Source organism: Cinclus cinclus, chromosome 33 (genome assembly GCF_963662255.1).
Source record: "Cinclus cinclus chromosome 33, bCinCin1.1, whole genome shotgun sequence".
Classification (NCBI taxonomy): Eukaryota; Metazoa; Chordata; class Aves; order Passeriformes; family Cinclidae; genus Cinclus; species Cinclus cinclus.
The window spans coordinates 2734953-2754908 of record NC_085078.1 but is presented as its reverse complement, the minus strand read 5'-3'; the positions used below and the strand labels follow the sequence as shown (position 1 = coordinate 2754908).

Sequence of the window (19956 nt, the reverse complement as noted above, 5' to 3'; positions counted from 1 at the left end):
CCCTCCCCCTGGAACCCCCCCAAAATCCCCTGACCCCACTCTCCCTCTTCAATTCCTTTCCTGCAGCACCAAACCCAACCCCAACCAGATCATCTCGGTGGGCTCCAAACCCGGTGTCAACGGGGCCGGATTCCAGAAAGGGCTGAGCTGTGAAAGCTGCCACAGTCAGTGTGGTCTGGGGGGTCCTGGGGGGTTTGGGGGGGGGGGGGGGGGGTCCTGAGGAGGTTTGGAGGGTCCTAGGGGAGTTTTAGAGCTCTCTGGTGTTTAGGGGTTTGGAGGTTCCAGGAGGGGCTCCTTGGCATTTTGGGTGGGGTCCCTGTGGTTTGGAGGGGGGTCTTGGGAGGATCCTTGGGTTTGGTTTGGGGGAGCCCCTGGTGGGATTTAGGGATTTAGGCCCTGGAATCGTGGGGGATCTCTGGGGTTTAAGGAACAGGAATTTGGGGGTTCCAGAAGGGGCTCCCTGGCATTCGAGAGGGTCCTGGGGTGGGGTTTGGTGGGGGGTCCTGGGGGAGTTTGGGTGGTCTTGGAGAGATCCTTGAGGTTTGGGGAGCAGGGGAAACCTCTCAGTGTCCCTGGACTTTGGTTTTCGGGGGGGTCCCTGTGTCCCCTCTCAGCATCCCAGTCCCCCCAGTAAGTCCCAGTTACCCTCCCCCAGCGTCCCAGTCCCCCCAGTGGTACGCCTGGGGCCCCCCCCAACATGCAGTGCCGCCTCTGTGCCTCCTGCTGGATCTACTGGAAGAAATACGGGGGCTTAAGACCCCCACTCAGCTGGAGGGGGTGACCCGCAGTGCCTCGGTGAGACCCCAGACCCCCAAAACCTCCTGGGACCCCCGAATTTCGCTTAGGGATACCTGATTTCTCTCAGAACGCCCCAAGCCTGCTTTGGAACTCCCCAAATCCCCCTTTAGAGATCCCCCAAACCCCCCTTAGAGCCCCCCAAATCCCCCTCAGAGTTCCCTAAGCCCCATTCAGAGCACCCCAAACCCCTCTAAGAGCCCCTGAATTTCTTCTGGGACCCCCCGTAACCCCTCAAATTCCGCAGGGACCCCACTCCTGGGGTCACTTGTTTCCATACAGGACCATGGGGTGTTTTGGGGTGGTTTTAGGGAGGATTTGGGATTGGTGGGATCCCCTCTGTCCCCCGAAATTTTGAAGGAGCCCCACTCCTGAGTTCACCTGTCCCATATACAACCATGGATGGTTTTTTAGGGTGGATTTTGGGGTTGTCCAATCCTTTGTAACCCCCCTAAATCCACTGGAGCCCCATTTCTGGGGTGTGTGTTCTGGGGTGGTTTTAGGGAGGATTTTGGGGTTGACGTGATCCCCTCTAACCCCCCATAATTCCACAGGAGCCCCACTCCCGAGGTCACCTGTCCCGGCCCGAGGCTCAGTCGCTGTCCCCGTACACGACGAGTGCCAGCCGTGCCAAGCTGCTGGCCAAGAACCGCCAGACGTTCCTGCTGCAAACCACGCGGCTGACGCGGCTCTCGCGCCGCCTGTGCCGGGACGTGCTGCAGCCGCGGCGGGCGGCGCGCCGGCCCTACGCCCCCATCAACGCCAACGCCATCAAGGCCGAGTGTGAGGGGCTTTGGGGGGGATAAATGGGGTTTGGAGGGGATAAATGGGGGTTTGGGGGGGATAAATGGGGGTTTGGGAAGATAAATGGGGGTTTGGGACCTTTCCAGGGGATATTGGGGTGTGTGGGATCCCTCTGCCCCCATCAACGCCATCAAGGCCGAGTGTGAGGGGGCTTTGGGGGGATAAATGGGGGTTTGGGGGAGATAAATGGGGGTTTGGAGGGGATAAATAGGGGTTTGGGGGAGATAAATGGGGGTTTGGGGGGGATAAATGGGGGTTTGGGGGAGATAAATGGGGGTTTGGGGGGGATAAATGGGGGTTTGGGGGGGTTTGGATCCTCTCAGGGGCTATTGGGGTGTATGGGATCCCTACACCCCCATCAAGGCCGAGTGTGAGGAATGGGGGGGTTCTGGCACCCCCTCGACATTGAGGGGTGCAGTGGGACCCCCCCCCCCTCACCCTCTCTCTGCTCCCCCCCAGGCTCCATCCGGCTGCCCAAGGCTGCCAAAGCCCCCCTGAAGATTCACCCGCTGACCCGGCTGCCCCTCGCCGCCATCGTCAAGGAGCTGGGTGAGGGGGGGCTGGGGGATTTGGGGGGTCCCTGGGGGGGTTTGGGAATAAATCCCCAGGGGTGGGTGATGCACAAAAGGGGCTGACCCCAGGGTGTGGGTGGGGTCACAGCTGGATTTTGGGAATTGGGGGGGACACCCCCTGATCCCCCCCTGCTTTTCCCCTCCCCAGCCGCTCAAGCCCCCCTGAAGCCGAAGACCCCCGAGGCACCAAGACCCCGATCAACCGGAACCAGCTGAGCCAGAGCCGGGGGCTGGCAGGGCTGGGGGCAAGAGGGGCTACGAGGGGGGGGGTGATGGCCACGGCCCCCCCGCATGAGGGTATGGGGGTTGGGGAGGGGAGGGGGTGATTGACAGGGGAAATGGGGGTGATTGACAGGGGAAATGGGGGTGATTGACAGGGGGGATGGGGTGATTGACAGGGGGGTGGAGCCTGTGGGGAATTGGACCTGGGTGGAGCCTGTGGGTGATTGACAGGTACTTGAGTTTGTAGGGTGGAACGGTGGATGATTGACAGTGGGCGGGAGCGTCGGGAACGGAATGGGATTGGTGCAGCAGGACTTTGTGGGTGAGGTCTGGGTTTGATTGACGGTGACGGTTGAGATTAAGGCGTTGTTAGGAGTGACCGACAGTTCGCGGCGGGCTTTGATTGGCCGAGTAACGCGGGCGGGGGAGGGATTTGATTGGTCGGCTGTCGCGCGCGGCGCGCTGATTGTGGAGGGGCGGGACTGACGTTCCCGCGCAGGTCGGAACGGCGGCGCTGCCGTTCTCGGCCAATGGGCGCCCCCTGGCGGCCGCGCTGCGCCCCGCGCCTCCCCCCGGCACCAAACGGCAGAAACTGAACCCGGCGGACGCCCCCAACCCCGTGGTGTTCGTGGCCACCAAGGACACTCGGTACGGGCCGCTCGGGGGTCTTGAGGGGGTTTAGGGGGTTCCTAAGGGGGTTTGGGGAGTCCTGGGAGGGTTCAAGGTGTCCCAGGGGTGCTCGTGGCCACCAAAGACACCTGGTACGGGCGGTTCGGGGGATCCCGAAGGGATAAGGGGGGGATCCTGGGGAGTTTTTGGGAGTCCTAAATTGTGTGGTGTTGATGGTCACCAAGGCCACCCGGTACAGGAAATTAGGGACTTTGGGGTGGGGGCGTCACACAGCAATTGTGTGTTTCAGCTGTGGAGTCTCAGTGAGTTCTTGGGGGATCCCTGAAGTGAACCCCCCCCTCCCCGCCCCGCCTTTGTTCCCCCTTTCTCCAGGGCGCTGCGGAAGGCACTGACACACCTGGAGCTCCGTCGGGCTGCCCGGCGCCCCAACCTCCCCCTGAAGGTGAAACCGGGGCTTCCCCTGCGCCCGGGGGGGGCCCTGGCGCCCCCCGCTCCCCCCCACCCCGCCAGCACCTCGGAGCCCATCGTGCTCGAGGACTGACCCCCACCCCCCAGCGCCCCCGGCCCGGCCCCTTTTATATTTTTTTATTTCCATAGAAAAATCTCGCGGGGGGGGAGTTGGGGGGGGGTCCGGAGCCCCTCCCCCGCTGTCCTTTCTGGCCCCTCCCCCCCCCCAAACCCCTCCCGCGGACCCCTTTTGTACGTGGAGCGACGCCCCCGGTTTTGTATCTCGGGCTGTCCCGGTTCTGTAGCGACAGGAAATAAACGCGATGAGTTTTTTCTTCAGCGGGAGCCAAAAATTGTTAGCGGAGCGGGGAGAGAAGCGGGAATACCGGGGGGTCACCAGGCGGAATGTTTGTGTTGGGGCGCGTTTCCGGGGGGAGGAAACCGTGAGGGATGGATCGCTCGTGGGGGAGCGGGAAGGGACGGACCACTTCCGGCGGAAGTAGCTGAGGGACGGGCGCGGGAATCGGGCTCGCCATGGAACCGGGGCCGGACCCGAGCCCTGATCCCGACCCAGGCCCTGATCCCGATCCTCACATGGACCCCGGGCCATGACCCGGTAACGGGCCCCGGCCACGAGCCGGGTGACGCGCCCGGTGCCGGTAACGGACCCGGCAACCGATCCTGACGTGGAGCCGCTGCACCGGGGCGGCTTCCGCTGCCGTCTGTGCCAGATCACCGCGGCCAACCGTGAGTGAGGGGCCGGGGGCTCCGGGGACTCCGTTTGCAGCCGCTGAGGGGGCTGTGATTCCCCCCCGGTCCCCGGTGCTGGGGGAGGGGGGCTCTGAGATCCCGGTTAACGGGACCGGGGGAGATATTGAGATTCCCTTTAACGGGGCTGGGGGCTCCAGGACCCCGTGGCCCTTCTGTGACTCCCCGGCTCCAGGGTTCCGGGACCCCGTTAACCACAACAGGGGGAACTCCCAGACCCCGTTTTACCGGCACCGGGGAGTCTCTATTACCCGAATTACCGTGACCGCTGGAGCTCCGGTACCGCATTTAACGGCACCGGGGGTTTCGGTGACCCCAGAAAGGTCTTCCGTTCCCCAGTACCCAAATTACCGGGAATGGGGAAGCCTTGAGACCCCAATTCCCGCTCCCGGGACTTCTCTCCCCGTTCCGCTGACCCAAATTTCCCGGTTCGGGGGTTCTCTCCCGTTCCCGGTGATCCCAATTCCCGGTGGTGGGGGGGGGGTGGGTCTCTCCCGTTCCCGGTGCCCCCAGGTCCAGCCTGCAGTCTCACCTGGCCGGGAAGCGGCACCAGCGGCTCCGGTGGCTCCGGGCCGAGCGGCGCGCTCAGGAGCAGCGGAGCCTCTTCGTGAGCGGCTTCCCCCGGGGCACCGAGCCCGCGCAGCTGCGGCAGCATTTCCGCGCCTTCGGGGATGTCGCGACAGTCGTGATGGACAAGGAGAAGGTGTGGGGGGAGGGGAGGAGACACCGGGACCCCGGGATTGGGGGCCGGAGGGAGGGGGGAGGACTCGGGAAGGGAGCTCAGGAACGCTCCGGCCGCCTTTGGGGATGTCGCGATTGTCGCGATAGTCCCAAGGGTGCCCTGGGGGGAGGGGGGTGATCCGGTAGCCCTGGGTGCCTCCTCAGAGCTCCCGGAGCCCTCACCTGGTGACAGGGTGTCGCCACTATCGCGATAGTCCCGGGGCAGATTCCGGGAGGGTCCCGGCTCTGACCCCGACCCTCCCTCAGGGCGCGTTTGCCATCGTGGAGCTGCGGGACCCCGCGGGGCGGCAGCGGGCGCTGGATGAACCCCGACATTTGCTGGGGGGGCGGCGGCTGGCGGGTGCGGATGCGGCCCCGGGAGCACCGGGACTTCCCCCGGCCCCCTCCCCGGGACCCCCCCGGGACCACCCTGGGACCCCCGGGGCTGCTGCAGGAGCTGGGCCAGGCCCAGGATGTGAGTGGGGGGGGGGGGGGTGTGAGGGGGGAGGGTTGGGGAGGGGTCCTAGGGTGCTCAAGGGGTTTGAGGGGGGTCCCAAAAGTCTCCTCAGGGTTTTGGTCGGGGTCTAGAGGCGTCTGGGGGTTCTCAGAAGGGTTTAGGGGGATTTAAGGGGCTCCCAAAGCCCTGCTGAGGGTTTGGGGGGGGGTCCCAAAACTATTCCAGGAGTTTTGAGGGGATTTAGGGGGGGTCCCAGAGCTCTCCTGAGTATTTAGGGGAGCCCTTGGGGGTGTCCCAAAGCTCTCCCGGGGCTTCTAGGGGGCTCCCAGTTTCCCCCATAAGCTTGGAGAAGGTGTCCCAGTGCTCCCAGTTTCCCCAGTAAGGCTGTGGGTAGCTCCCAGTGCTCCCAGTTTGCCCAGTGCGGTCTGCCCGCAGGTGGGGGCGCAGCTGGAGCTGCTGGTGCGGGCGCTGGAGCTGAGCGCGGGCCGAGCGGCGCCTGCGGGGGCTCCTGGTGAGCCTGATCCAGGAGGTGTTCACCGAGTTCTTCCCAGGTGAGCACACCTGGCACGGGGGCAGGAGGGTGACAGGGGTGTCCAAGGGTGTGTGACATGTCCCAGGTGTGCTCCAGGTGCGTGTGATGTTTCCCAGGTGTATCCCCGGGTGTGTGTGATACATTCCAGGTGTGCTCCAGGTGTGTGTGACATGTTCCAGGTGTGTCCCAGATGTGTGTGACATATCCCAGGTGTGTCCCACACCTGTCCCCTGTGTCCCCCCCCAGGCTGCTCCGTTGTCCCCTACGGCTCCTCCGTCAACGGCTTCGACGTCCACGGCTGTGACCTCGACCTGCACCTGGAGCTGGGGGATGGGGATGGGGACCCCCAGAGCCAGGAGACCCCAAATGGGGACCCCCAGAGCCAGGAGACCCCAAATGGGGACCCCTCTCTCAACGGGTCCCTGTGGGAGGGCAAGGACCCCCCCCTCCAAGGGTCCCTTTTGGGGTCTGGAGGGTCCCATTTGGGGTCTCCTTTAAGGAACAAGGACGACCCCCCTTCCAGGGATTCCCTTTTAGGGTCCGAAGAGTCCCATGAGGGGTCACTTTTGGGGGACAAAGGATCCCATTTGGGGTCTGAGGGGTCCTTTTTGGGGTCTGAGGGGTCCCATGAGGGGTCCGTTTTGGGGGACAAAGGCTCCATTTTGGGGTCCCAGGGGTCCCTTTTGGATTCCGAGCCCCCCCCTCCTGCGGGGTCCCCGTCTGGCTCTGAGGGGTCCCTTTCAGGGGATGATTCCCCTGACCCCGAGGGGTCCCTTTTGGGGTGCGGGGGGTCCCTTTTGGGGCGCGGGGCCCCCCCCGAGCAGGTGCTGGCTCTGGTGGGGTCGGTGCTGCGGCGCTGCGTGCCGGGGGTCCGGGGGGTCCGGGCTGTGCCCGGCGCTCGGCGCCCCGTGGTCAAATTCAGCCACAAACAGTCCGGGCTGGCCGGGGACGTGTGCCTGGACAACCGGTACGGCACTGGGAGGGACTGGGAGGGACTGGGAGGGGGAGTCAGGGGCGCTGGGGAAACTGGGAAGGGGCTGAGGGGGGACCGGGGGGGAAGTGGGAGGGGGACTGGGAGAGAACTGGGGGTAACTGGGAAGGCACTGGGGACATGGGGAAGGGACTGGGGGTAACTGGGTAGGCACTGGGAGGGGACTGGGGGTAACTGGGAAGGCACTGGGGGGTATTTTCCCATTTCTGTCCCTTTTTCTCCTCTTTCCCTCCTCCTCCATTTTGCCTTCCCCATTCTCTTTCCTTTTCCACTTTCTCCTTTTCCCTTTTTTCCCCTTCCCACCGTTTATTCCTCCTTTCCCTCCTCACATCCCACCTGCTCTTTTCACCTTTTTCCCCGTTTTTTGCCCCAAATCTCGCTGCCCCCCCCCCCCCCCCCCCCCCCCCCAGCCTGGCTCTGTTCAACACTCGTTTCCTGCGGCTCTGCGCCGACGCCGACCCTCGGGTGCGGCCCCTGGGCTACGCCGTGCGCCTCTGGGCGGGGGGGCAGCGCCTGGCAGGTGAGGGGGGGGGTCGGGACCCCTCCCCAAAATGGGTTGGGGAGCACCCAAAAGGGGCTGGGACCCCCCCCAAAAGGGGTTGGGACTCCCCCAAAAGGGGCTGGGGCTCCCCCTGCCCCACACCCTGTTATTCCCCCGTGCACCTCTGGGTGAGGGGGGCAGCACCTGATGGGTGAGGGGGGGTCGGGACCCCTCCCAAAAATGGGTTGGGAGCACCCAAAAGGATCTGGGACTCACCAAAAGGATCTGGGACTCACCAAAAAGAGGCTGGGACCCTTCCCAGAACAGCCCCCACCCCATTATTCCCACCAGGAAACCTCCACACAGGGAAGGGGGGGGGGTCGGGGAACCTCCAAAGGGCCTGGAGACCCCCCCCCAGAAGAGCTGGGAACCCCTAAAAGGGGAAGGGAGCCCCAAAAGGTCACTGGGGAAAGGGGGACTCAGCAGAGAAAATCCTCCAGACAGCGAGGGGGGGTCGTGGCCTCTTGGGGACCCCCAGCACGACCCCTCCCCTGTTATTCCCGCAGGGAACCGGGCCGGGGGTGGCCCCCTCCTCACCAACTACGCCCTGACCCTGCTCGTGGTGCTGTTCCTGCAGAGCCGCAGCCCCCCCGTGCTGCCCTCGGTGCGGCACCTCCACCACCTGGCAGGTGCCCACAACCCCCCCCCCACACACACACCCCCCCCTGCACTTTCTGGGGGACTCCCTCCCCAATTTGGGGGTCCTTGAGCCCTCTGTGTTGATTGCAGGCCCCCAGGACCGAGCCCAGGTGGGGGGGTGGGATTGCAGCTTCCCCCGGGACGCGGCCGAGCTGGAGCCCAGCGGGAACAGCCAGAGCACAGGTGGGAGGGGGGGCCAAATTTGGGGGGTCCCTAAATCGGGGAGAGGCTCGAATCCCATTATGAGGGCTCGAATTTTGAGTGGGAGGAGTCCATAAGTCTCTCTAAGGGGCTCAAATCTCACTTGGGTCCCTAAATCTGGGGAGGGGTCCCCAAATCAGGGAGGAGCTGAAATCCCGCTGGTGGGATCCCCAAATCTCACTGAGTTTTAGGGCTATTTCTGGCTGGTTTTGGGGGTTCCTGGAATTTTTTTTCTGAGTGATTTTCGGGGTTCTCCTAGATTTTTTTAGGGGGTATTTCTGGATTATTCTGGGGGTGATTTTGGGGCTGTACCGGTTGTTTTCGGGGGTGTCTCCGCAGTTCTCTGACCACCCTTTCCCTTCCCCCAGTCTCTCTCCTGGCCGAATTTTTCTCCTATTTCGGCACCCTGGATCTGGGGGGGCTCCTCCTGTCCCCCCTGGAGGGTCGAGCTCTGCCTCGCCCCTCTCCCGAGACCCTCGGGGGTCTCCGCCCGGGCCCCCCTGACCCTGCAGGATCCCTTCGAGCTCAGCCACAACGTGGCCGCCAACGTCACCCCTCGCACGGTGTCGCGATTTGTGCGCTGCTGTCGCGACGCCGCCCGGCTCTGTCGCGGCCCCGAGTTCCAGCAGAAATCGCGCAGGGGCCGCCCCTGGGGAGTGATGCGGCTGCTCCAGCCCGGTCCCACCGGGAATTCCGAGGGGAAATTCCTCATCCCGGTGCCGCTGCCGTCCCCGGAGGGGTCCGGGGGGGTCCAGCACCGCGAGGTTTGTGCGGCCGTGGGGTTCGTGCTCAGGGAGGTGTTGGGGTGCGGCTGCGAGCCCGAGGGGGTCCGGGGGGAATTTGGGGACCTGGAGACACCGGGAGACGCGGGGGAGCCACCACCGGGAGCTGGATGTCACCTGGAGGGGGTGACAGACGATTCCCGGGGGGAATTTGGGGTGCTGGGACAGTCGGGGTCACCTGAGCGGGTGCTCGCGGAGCCACCGGGATCAGGGTCCCAAAGTCACCTCGGGAAGGCGGAGGGAGATTCCTCAGGGGAATTTGGGGACGCGGAGACACCGGGGCCGGGCTGGAAGCGTCGCGTCCCGAGGGGGTCCCGAACGGGGCCGGGGTCCCGCCCGCAAAGCGCCCCCGGCTCCCCCCGGTCCCGTCCCGGTGGAGCTGCTGCGTTTGGCACCGGGTGTGGCGGGGCCGCCGCCGCCTCCGCCGCCGCCTCCGCCACCGGAGGGGACCGGGGGGAACCGGGGGGAGGGTCCTGGAGGGGGCTCCGGGTCCTGGGGAGCTCGGTGGGGTTCGGGATCTCGAGGGTCCCGCTAGTCTCGTAGGGTCCCCGGATCTCGGTGGGGTTCAGTGTCCTGGGGGGGTTCGGGATGTCGGGGGGATTGAGAATCCCGGGAGGTCCCCGGATCCTGGGGGGGTTCGGGATCTCGGGGGTCCTGGGGGGGTTCGGGATCTCGGGGGTCCCGGGGGGGTTCAGGATCTCGGGGTGTCCCCCCTGGCCCTGGAGCGGGCAGTGACCGAGGCCATTGTCCGAGGGGACACCGAGACCCCCCCCGGGCTCCCCCCGGAGCCGCTGCTGCGTTTCCAGCTCAGCGCCCGTCCGGGGGGGTCACGCCGGGACCCCCAAATTCTGCTGTGTCTCCATCCCGAGCCCGACCCCCCCTCGCCGCTTTTCCAGGAGTTTTTCCACTTTTTGCGGAGTTTTCTGCCGGAAATGGTGCGGCAGCGCCTGGGGTGGGGGGAGTTTTGTACATCCTGAGGTTTTCCAGTAAAATCCGTTCTGCAGCGCGGCCTCGGAGATTGTTCTTTTGGGGGGGGGGGGGGGGGGCGGGGGGGAGGGGAGAGGGAATATTGGGGAGAAACCGAAGAAGTTAAATTTTATTGACCAGGCACCAAGAATTAGAAACCAGGAAAGGAGTTTATGGACACCCACACCATTCACTGACCACTCCAGACCATTCACCGACCACTGCACCCCTTATATTGACCACTCACCCTCCCCGTGCCCGTCCCGGCCCGTGGCCGCTCACAGCAGCAGCAGCAGCGAGTACTCGGCCCGTGGCCAGCGGCGCGGGGCCCGTGCGGTCCTGCCGATCATCGGCAGCCGCTGCGCGTACCGGGAACCGAGCGCGGCCCCGGGAGGCTGCGGGAAACTCGTCTGGAACCTCCGGCCGGGGCAGCGCCGCCCGGTTTGACGCCCCGCGATCACGAAACTGAAGCGGGGAGGTCCCCGAGGGGCAAAGCGACATTTCTGGAACACGTCCCGAGCCCCGGGCCGGTGACCGGAGGGGGTGCGGGGGGCACCGCGGGGCCGGGGCGGGGGTCCCGGGGCTCGGTGCAGGGGGGGCCGGTCCGGTCGTGGCGGGGCTGGATCCTCGTCCCTCGGGCTCACCGTGGCGTTGGTCAATTGGGGCATTTTGCGGGCGGCTCCTTCGGCCGGGGGCTCTTTGCGGGTGCCCTCGGTCGCCCCCGGGGGGTTCGGGGGGTCCGCGGGGGGCGCCGGTACCGAAGCGGGCGGCCAGGCTGTCCCCGAAGAAATCGTAGAGCTCGCGGTACATGTCCCGCAGCGACGGCGACAGCGGAGACGAGGAGGAGGAAGAGGAGGAGGAGGAAGATGAGGAAGAGGTGGGGGGACCGCCCCCAACGCCCCCCGGTAACAACGGGCGGCCAAAACCCAGCTCGGGCGAGGGGTCCTGGCCGGGGGGGCTGTGCCGGGGGGACCCCTCGGGACCCCCAAATCCCGGGGCTTGCTGAGCTTTGGCTTTCAGCAGCCGCTCCACGGCGACCTGTGGGACACGAAGCGGGGGGCGGTCAGAGAGATGTAAAGGACGAGGGACCCCTCCCCAAAATACCCCCAGCCCCTCACCAGGATGGCGCCGTAGACTTTGTGGCCATCGGCCTTGACCTGAGCGTTGGACACGGAGTAATCGTCCAGCACGGCCTGGAGGTTGGGCCAGTACGTGGGGAGGTGGGGGTACAGCACCCGCTCCACCGCCTGTGGGATGGGGGGGGGGACACGGTCCGGGACCACCCCCAGAACCCCCAAACCGGCCCAGGACCCCCCATGGAACCCCAAAACCAGTACATGGGGAGAGATCAGGGTACAGCACCCGCTCCACTGCCTGTGGGACTGGGGGGGGGGGCACGGTCCGGGACTCCCCCTGGAACCCCCAGGAACCCAAACCCCCCCCCCCTTAGCCCCCTCCCTCAGTCCCCCCCCAACCCTCCTTTAAGAACCCCTGACTCAAAATCTCCTGGGGTTACCACAGACCCTTTCTCAACCCCCTATGGGACCCCTCCCCAAATCCCCTTCAGACCCTCCTGGACAATTCTCAGTCCCCCCAAACTCCCTTGAGATCCCCCGGACACTTCTCAATCTTTCCAAACCTCCTTAAAACCCCCCAGGACCCCCTTGGTCCCCCGTGGATACCCCTCAAAACCCCCCAGGGGACTCCCAAACTCCCTCTCAGCCCATCCCCAACCCCTTTTACACCCCCCTGGACACCCCTCAGGTCTTCCAAATCCTCTCTCACCCCCTCAAGATCCCCTTGAGACCCCCACAAAATCCCCCAAACCTTCCAGCCCAGGGCGTGCAGCCCCACCACGGCGCCGTAGTGGGAGCAGAGCGGCCGCACCGGATCCGCCAGAACCTTCTGGAGCGAGAGCAGGATCTGCTGGTACAGCCCCCGCACCAGCTCCCCGTGACTCCTGCGGGCACAGGGCGGGCACTGAGACCCTCCAGACACCCCAAATTCCTCCCCAGGAGACCCCTCCCCACCAGACATCCGGGACACCCTGGATCACTCCCAACGGGAGACCCCCTCCCCAGCTCCCTGTGTCTCCTGCAGGCACAGACGGGCACTGAGCCCCCTCCAGACCCCCGGATCACCCCCCCCAGGAGCCCCCTCCCCACCAGAAGATGCGGCCCAGCAGCATGGCAGCGTAGTCCCGCAGGGTCCAGTGGTCATTGAGGGGGTTGATGGAGGCGGCCAGCGGCTCCAGGACGCAGTAGAGCACGGAGCCCATGAGGCTGCACACGTAGGAGCCCAGACACAGGAACGGGTTCTGGATCAGGCTCCGAGCCAGGTGCAGCAGCCGGCTCAGCTGCTCCAGGTCGTGGCTCACGGATTTTACCTGGGCCAGGTGTGGAAAGATGGGATGGAAACCCTGGGGAGGGTCTGGAGAACATCGGGAGCATCCCCAGAACCTCCTGTGGAGGAACCCCCACCCCAAGAGCCGCTGGATGAACCCAAAACTTTCCAGGCTGCTGCAGACCCCCAGGATGTTCCAGTGAGGGACAGGCTGAGCAGAGACCCCCAGGACCCGAGCCTGGGCACCTCCAGAGTCCCTAAAGACCCCCAGAGCCCCCAGCCTCACCCCAGATCCACTTGGGAGCCCCCTAAACTCACTCCAGACCCTCTGGAGATGCTCAAGGACCCCCCAAGCCCATCCCAAATCCCTTGGGGACACCAAGAACTCAACCCAAACCCTCCTAGGACCCCCCAAAAACTCACCCCGAACCTTCCAGCACCCCCTCCAAACTCCTCCCAGACCCTCCAAGACCTACCCAAACTCACCCCAGACCCCCCAGGACCCCCTCAGGACCCCCAAACTCACCCCACTGACCACGTAGACAAAGTAGGGCAGCAGCGCTGCGATCTTGGGGTTGGTCTGGAGGTCCTGCAGAGCCACCTGTGGGGACACTGGGGGGGTCAGGGGGGCTGGGGAGGGCTCAGCCCGGCTGGGTGGGAGGGGGAGCAGCCCCCCACCCACCTTCATCAGCTGGGGGTCATCACCCAGCACGGCACGGGTCACGTGCTGGTAGTACTTGAGGAGGTCATCGGTCAGCGAGGACACGGCGCTGGGCACTGCAAGTAGGGGGGAACCCCAAAAACAAAAACTCTGGAGGGGTCTGGAGGTCTTGGGGGGTCTTGGGATGAGGGGTTGGGGAGGGGTCCTGGGGATCTCACGGTGTCTTGGAGGTTTTGGGGGATCGTGGAGGTTTTGGGGAGTCTTGGGCTGGGAACCAGAGGGGTCCTGAAGGTGTCTGGGGGATTCCTGAGGGTCCCAGGGGCCTTTGGGGGGTCCACGGGGTCTTGGGGTGTCCCAGGGATCTCTGGGAGGGTCCAGAGGAGGGGCCCTGGGGGGGGTCCTGGGGGTCTGGGGAATCCCAGGATGAGGCTTGGAGGGGTCCTGGGGGTATCTCAGGGAGCTCTGAAGGTTTTGGGGGGTCCCAGGGGTATCTGGGGGGGGTCGTTCCTGACCTGCTCCCTGCGGCTCCAGGTTCCCTTTGCCATCCAGGTAGGACACGTGCACTGCGGGACAGCAGGGCTGAGACCCCCGCCCCACCTGGGGGGGTCCAAGGGGAGGATTTGGGGTCCCAGGGGAGGATTTGGGGTCCCACCTCTGACCGTGGTCTCAGCACAACCCTTGGGGATGTTGGTGGCCAGAGCCAGCTCCACCAGATTCACCTCCCGGTCCTCGGGGAAGAACAAATCCCCCTCCCGGAGCGGCCGGAACGGCAACGAGTCCTGGGAGCCACAGCCACACACGGCCTGGGGACAGAGGGGACAGGCAGAGGGGACACTGGGGACACTGGGAACACCCCTGCACTGGCATCCCCCCATCCCTCCACTCCCGATCTGGGGACACTGAGGGGCTGCAGGATGTCCCCAGTGTTCCCAGTGTCACCCGTGTCCCCAGGCTCCGTCCCTCCAGTGTCCTCATCTCCCCCAGTGCTCCCAGTCCCTCCCAGTCCCTCCCGGTGTCCCCACCTCGACGTTACTCCAGCGCAGGGCTCGGTTGAAATCTTCCACGGTGAGGCGGCGGCGCCGGGTGTGCTTGAGGAACTGGGAGCTGTTCTGGGAACGGGAATGGGAAAAGTGAGGATGGGAAAAACGGGGGAAATGGGGAAAATGGCAATGGGAAAAATGGCAATGGGGAAAACGGCAATGGGGAAAACGGCAATGGGGAAAATTGGCAATGGGGAAAATGGCAATGGGGAAAACGGCAATGGGGAAAATTGGCAATGGGGAAAATGGCAATGGTACCAGGGATGGGATCGTCACTAAGAGTGAAACTGGGATCGGTCCCGGGATGGCACCGGAACCGCTGAGCGGGACCGGGAGCGGTGCCAGGATTGCCCCCAGGTCTCCCCGGTAGCCCCCGGTACCTGCGTGGCCTCCCGCAGCCGGTAACCCCCGGTAGTCCCCGGTAGCCCCCAGGGCTCCCCGGTAGCCCCCGTTCCCCGGTACCTGCGTGGCCTCCCGCAGCCGGTAGCACACATCCTCGGCCAGCAGCGCGGCCACCTCGTCGCTGAGCTCCACACCGGCGCTCTCGGCCATGAGCCGCACCGAGTCCCGGGGCAGCTCCACGAACCGGCGCTCCTCCCGCTCCGCCATGGCGGGGCGGGACACGCCCACGAGAGGCGGGGCATGCAAATGAAAGAGGAGCAAAGACTGCCGGGAACTGTCCGGAACTTTTCTGTCCGGAACGGTTCCGCCTCGCTCGCGGTTTTCCCTCCGGAACGCTCGGGAGGGACGGACCGGCGCGGGGCAAGATGGCGGCGCCCACACGGTTGTACCATGTGTGGGTGGGGGCTGAGACCGGAGCCCTCAAAGGTTCGGGGGGAGGGCCCTGAAGGGCCTGGGGGGCTCTGGGGGTCCTCAAAGGGGATCCTGGGGGGGTCTGGGAGAGTTCCGGGAGACCGGGAGGGGCCTTTGGGGGTCCCGGGGGTGTCTGGGAGAGCTCTGTGGCTTTGGGGAGGGTCCTCGGGGGGGTTGGGGGTCGCGGGGGGGAATCCCGGAAGGTCTTGGGGTGTTCGGGGTGGTCCTGGAAATCTTGGGAGGGTCACAGGGGGGATCCAAAGTTCCGGGAAGGGGCTTTGTGGGGGGAGAGGGTCCCGGAAATTTTGGGGGGTTCTGGGGGGGGGGTCCTGAGTTGCCCAAACAAGCCCCACCCCCCCCCCCACCCCCCCCCCCCCCCCAAATTCTCGCTCGCCCCCCCAGGGGTGAACCTGCAGCGCAAAGAGGCCACGAACCACGTGGGGGGGTCGGGGCTGAGCCGGGGCCGGGGGGTCTCGGCCCTGAGCTGGGGGGATCCCGCACAGACCGAGGTGAGTCGGGGGTCCTGGGGAGGGGTTTGGGGGGGGTCTGGGGGTGTCCAGAGCCCCCCCTGAACCCTCCCCCCCACCTCTCCCCCAGGTGCTCGTGGGGTCCTTGGATCGCTCCGTGAGCGTTTTCAGCACCGAGAAGGGAAAATTCATCGGGGAGAGGCTCTGCCCGGGGGGGGACGGGGCCTTCTGCGGGCTGGGGGTGCTCGGCAGGTACCGGGGGGTCCTGGGGGGGGCGTCTGGAAGGTTCCAGGGGTCCTTGAGGGGACTTTGAGTGAGGTCTGGGGGCTCCTGAGGAAGGAAATTCTGAAAGTCCTGAAGGGTCTGGGGGTGTCCAGGGGTGTCCGAGGGGTCTTTAGGGGGGATCTGGGGGATCTCTGGGGACGTTCTGAGGGTCCCAGGGGGCTCCTGGAGGGGTCTGGGGGGGATCCCGAGGGATTTGGGCATTCCTTGAAAGATTTTGGGGGGTGGGTCTTGGGGAGTGGGGGATGGGTCAGTGATGCTTGAGGGGATCCCCAAATCCCCCTGACCCCCCCCCCCACCCCAAAATCCCCCCAGCTCCATCGTCACCGCTGTGGAGTCGGGGCTGGTCCGGGTCTGGGGGGAAGACGAGGCTGAGGAGGTGAGTGGGGGGATTTGGGGGGATCTGGGGGGGATTTTGGGGTCAACCCAAGACCCCGTCCCCAGTTCCAGCTCCTTTTGGGACCTGTGGGTGGGGCTGGATGTGCCAGAACGGGGAATTTTGGGGTGTTTTTTTGGGCAGGGTTTGGGGTGGTTTTGGGGGTTTTTTTGGGGTGTGCAGGGTTTGGGGTCTCTGTGAGGGTTTTGGGGTGACCCCTCCCCAATTCCAGCCCCTGCAGGAGCTGCAGGCAGGGCCGGGGCTCTGCCGGATGCGCCAGGACCCGACACGGCCTCACCTGGTGGGGACAGGGGGGAAGGAGAACGGGCTCAAAATTTGGGACCTGCAGCGGCCTGGGGAGCCCCTGTTCCGTGCCAAGAACGTGAGTGGGGCCCCAAAAAACCCCAAAATAACCCTAAAATATCACCCCAAAAACCCAAAAATAACCATAAAATATCCCAAACCACCCATTCCGGGTCAGGAATGTGAGTGGAATTCCACAAACCTAAAAAAAAAAAAAAAAAATCTCCAAAATTTCCTGTTCCGCGCCAGGATTGTGAGTAGGACCCCCCCCCAAAAAAAACCAAAAAACCAAAAAAAAAACAAATCAGCCCCCCCCAAAATGTTCCAAATCTCCTGGTCTGGGACAAAAACCTGGATGTGACCCAAAAAAATCCCCCCAAAACAATGTCAGTCCCCGGTCAAGAATCTGAGTGGGACCCTAAAAACTTCTTTGAGCGCCCTGAGGTGTCCCCAAATGTCCCCTGAATTGTCCCCAAACGTCCCCGGTGTCCCCAGGTGAGGAACGATTGGCTGGACCTGCGTGTTCCAGTGTGGGAACGGGACCTGCAGTTCCTGCCAGGATCCCAAAGGATCGTCACCTGCACAGGGCATGGACAGGTGAGGGCACCTGGGGTCACCTGCATGGGGCATGGACAGGTGAGGGCACCTGGCGTCACCTGGGGTCACCTGCACGGGGCATGGACAGGTGAGGGCACCTGGGGTCACCTGGGGTCACCTGCACGGGGCATGGACAGGTGAGGGCACCTGGGGTCACCTGCACGGGGCATGGACAGGTGAGGGCACCTGGGGTCACCTGGGGTCACCTGCACGGGGCATGGACAGGTGAGGGCACCTGGCGTCACCTGGGGTCACCTGCATGGGGCATGGACAGGTGAGGGCACCTGGGGTCACCTGGGGTCACCTGCACGGGGCATGGACAGGTGAGGGCACCTGGGGTCACCTGGGGTCACCAGCACGGGGCATGGACAGGTGAGGTCACCTGGGGTCACCTGCATGGGGCATGGACAGGTGAGGGCACCTGGGGTCACCAGCACGGGGCATGGACAGGTGAGGTCACCTGGGGTCTCCTGGGGTCACCTGCACGGGGCATGGACAGGTGAGGTCACCTGAGGTCATATGGGAAAATCTAGGGGGGGGGGGGGGTCACTTGGGGACACCTGAGGATACCTGGGGACACCTGCAGGTCCCAGCCCCAGATGAGCCCCTGAAGGGGGGTGGGGCACAGGGAGGGGGTGGCTCTGCTGTCCTTCCTACCTGTCCCCACCTGTTCTCACCTGTCCTTCCCCTGTCCCTCACCTGTCCCCACCTGTCTCACCTGTCCCTCCCCTGTCTCACCTTGCCCAGGTGCGTCTCTACGACCCCTCCACGCCCCAGCGCCGCCCGGTGCTCGACGCCACCTTCGGGGAGGCTCCACTGACAGCGCTGGCCCTGCCCCCCGGGGACACGTCAGTGCTGGGGGGTCCCGGGGGGATTTTGGGGGGTCCTAGGAGGGTTTGGGGGGGGGGGGGGGTTGGGGGATTTTTTAGGGGGGGTCTTGGAGGAAGTTTGGTATCCTGGGAGGATTTGGGGGAGGGGACCTGGGGAGTTTGGGGAGGGGTTCTGGGGAGATTTTGGGGCATTCTGGGAGGGGTCTGGGGGGGATTTGGGGGGTCCTGGGAGGGTTTTTGAGGTCTGGGAGGGGTTTGGGAGGCATTGGGGAAGATTTTGGGGGTCCTTTGGAGGCTTCGGGGGGCTCTGAAATTTCACAAACTGCCTTGTGAGGAAGGTGGGGGGGGGATGGTTTGGGGTACCCAGGATAAATTTGGGATGCTCGGGTGGGCTGGGGGGGGTCGGGTCCCACTGCCCCTCCCCGAGCCCCATTTTTCCCTCCCCCTCCCCTCCCCCCCCAGCTCGGTGGTCGTGGGCAGCGCCCGGGGGGACGTGGCCGTGCTCGACCTGCGCAAAGGTGAGGTGGGAGGGGTCCTGGGGGGGGGCGGGATTTGGTTTCTTTGGGGGGAGTGGGGGTCCCGGAGGGGGCGGGGTGGGGGTCTGTGCCCCCACCCCCACTGACCCCTCCCCACGCCCCCAGGGCGGGTGCTGCGGGCACTGAAGGGTTTTGCAGGGGGGGTCCGGGGGCTGCAGTGCCACCCCCGCCTGCCCCTCGTGGCCTCCGTCGGCCTCGATCGATTCCTGCGCCTGCACCGGCTGCAGGACGGGCGGATCCGGGACAAGGTGGGGACAGGGGCGCCCCAAAACCTCCTGGGACCTCCCCCCGAATCACCCCAAAACCTCCTGGGACCTCCCCCCCGAATCACCCCAAAACCTCCTGGGACCTCCCCCCCAAATCACCCCAAAACCTCCTGGGACCTCCCCCCGAATCACCCCAAAACCTCCTGGGACCTCCCCCCCAAATCACCCCAAAACCTCCTGGGACCTCCCCCCGAATCACCCCAAAACCTCCTGGGACCTCCCCCCGAATCACCCCAAAACCTCCTGGGACCTCCCCCCGAATCACCCCAAAACCTCCTGGGATCTCCCCCCCAAATCGCCCCAAAACCTCCTGGGACCTCCCCCCGAATCACCCCAAAACCTCCTGGGACCTCCCCCCCAAATCACCCCAAAACCTCCTGGGACCTCCCCCCGAATCACCCCAAACTCCTGGGACCCCCACCCCAAGCACCCCAAACTCCTGGGATCCCCCCCAACCCCCTGTGGGTGTCCCTGAGGAACAAGGTGAGGACCCTGGGACACCCCCAACCCTCCTGGGACCCCCCCCGCCCCCCCCCCCCCCCCCCGGACTCCTCGGATCCCCCAGATCACCCCAAATACCCTTGGGAACCCCCCCAAACCTTCCCAGGAAACTCTGAGACCCCTGGGACCACCCCAAACCCCCTCCCCCTGAACCTCCCAAATCCCACAGGACCAACCTGAACCCTCCCCCCACCCAGACACCCCCTGGGACCCTCCAAAATCTCCCAGACCCCCCCCCCCCCCCCAGAACCCCCAAAACCCTGAAACTGCCCTTAAATCCCTCGAGACCTCCCCGAAACTTCTGAAATCCCCCCCAAGACTCCCCCCAAACTCCTGAGATTGATCCCAAACCCCCCCCCCAAAAAAAAAAAACAAAAAAAAACCACAAAAACGCATAAAAACAAAACTCCAGCACCCCCACCCTCCCCAGGTGTACCTCAAGTCTCGCCTCACCTGCCTCCTGCTGAACACACACCTGGACTGGGAGGTGAGACCCCCACCCCGGGTGGGTTTTGGGGGGGCTGGGAGTGCCCCTCCCCCCCATAACCCCTCCCCTTTTGCCCCTCCCCAGGCCCAGGAGGAGCCCCCTCCCCAAAAAGAGGTGAAGGATGAGGAGGGGGACGAGCTCTGGGATGCTCTGGAGTCCATCCCCACCCCCAGGAAGGCCAAGAAAAGGAAAATTTCGGGGCTCTGAGGGGCCCCAAAACCCCTCCCCTCCTCCCCCACCCCTCGCTGTATATAATGTCCAAAAAGTTGGTAAATAAATGGAATTATGGGGTTATTGAAGATAAATGGGAATTTTATGGGAAATGAGGAATTAATTTTATTAATTAAGTAATTTTATGGGAAATTTAAAAACTTTTGGGGGGGGTGG

General features: G+C 64.8%; 4 protein-coding genes across 4 annotated transcripts; 3 read left to right on the top strand and 1 right to left on the bottom strand.

Moving 5' to 3' along the window:
- Positions 1–64: 64 nt before the first annotated feature.
- On the top strand, positions 65–3809 carry MTA2 (metastasis associated 1 family member 2; the record flags this gene model as incomplete). Its single annotated transcript, XM_062512016.1, is given in 10 exon segments — positions 65–164; positions 656–687; positions 689–749; positions 752–795; positions 1350–1578; positions 2059–2148; positions 2320–2343; positions 2346–2440; positions 2893–3041; positions 3396–3809. Coding segments are annotated over 10 exon segments (993 nt in total), but the record flags the coding sequence as incomplete, so codon positions are not given.
- On the top strand, positions 3794–10104 carry TUT1 (terminal uridylyl transferase 1, U6 snRNA-specific). The gene is given in 13 exon segments (XM_062512015.1): positions 3794–3969; positions 4108–4221; positions 4752–4941; positions 5226–5321; positions 5323–5433; positions 5851–5895; positions 5897–5966; positions 6194–6914; positions 7349–7458; positions 7986–8108; positions 8209–8301; positions 8688–8815; positions 8817–10104. Coding segments are annotated over 13 exon segments (2805 nt in total). The 3' UTR covers positions 9645–10104.
- Positions 10105–10235: 131 nt separating this feature from the next.
- On the bottom strand, positions 10236–14720 carry TAF6L (TATA-box binding protein associated factor 6 like). Its single transcript, XM_062511927.1, has 10 exons — positions 14574–14720; positions 14094–14180; positions 13724–13874; positions 13584–13634; positions 13093–13187; positions 12937–13011; positions 12233–12453; positions 11895–12027; positions 11186–11314; positions 10236–11105 (listed from the first exon to the last, which is right to left on the bottom strand). The coding sequence occupies exons 1-10, from the start codon at positions 14718–14720 to the stop codon at positions 10311–10313; spliced, it is 1884 nt and encodes a 627-aa protein (XP_062367911.1). The 3' UTR covers positions 10236–10310.
- Positions 14721–14837: 117 nt separating this feature from the next.
- WDR74 (WD repeat domain 74) lies at positions 14838–19776 on the top strand. Its single transcript, XM_062512014.1, has 11 exons — positions 14838–14939; positions 15327–15433; positions 15522–15643; positions 15989–16052; positions 16282–16431; positions 16848–16949; positions 17697–17797; positions 18242–18297; positions 18421–18563; positions 19513–19569; positions 19654–19776. The coding sequence occupies exons 1-11, from the start codon at positions 14879–14881 to the stop codon at positions 19774–19776; spliced, it is 1086 nt and encodes a 361-aa protein (XP_062367998.1). The 5' UTR covers positions 14838–14878.
- Positions 19777–19956: the final 180 nt, after the last annotated feature.

What these genes read in the sequence shown, in the direction of transcription:
- TAF6L (XM_062511927.1), bottom strand. Translation starts at nt 14,720, where the DNA reads ATGGCGGAGCGGGAGGAGCGCCGGTTCGTGGAGCTGCCCCGGGACTCG. An exon ending in GGCTGCGGGAGGCCACGCAG is followed by an intron (nt 14,181 to 14,573) that starts GTACCGGGGAAC and finishes TCCCGTTCCCAG; the next exon opens with AACAGCTCCCAGTTCCTCAA. An exon ending in TGCACGCCCTGGGCTGGAAG is followed by an intron (nt 11,315 to 11,894) that starts GTTTGGGGGATT and finishes CCCATCCCACAG; the next exon opens with GCGGTGGAGCGGGTGCTGTA.
- WDR74 (XM_062512014.1), top strand. Translation starts at nt 14,879, where the DNA reads ATGGCGGCGCCCACACGGTTGTACCATGTGTGGGTGGGGGCTGAGACC. An exon ending in CCTGCACAGGGCATGGACAG is followed by an intron (nt 16,950 to 17,696) that starts GTGAGGGCACCT and finishes CACCTTGCCCAG; the next exon opens with GTGCGTCTCTACGACCCCTC. An exon ending in ACACACACCTGGACTGGGAG is followed by an intron (nt 19,570 to 19,653) that starts GTGAGACCCCCA and finishes GCCCCTCCCCAG; the next exon opens with GCCCAGGAGGAGCCCCCTCC.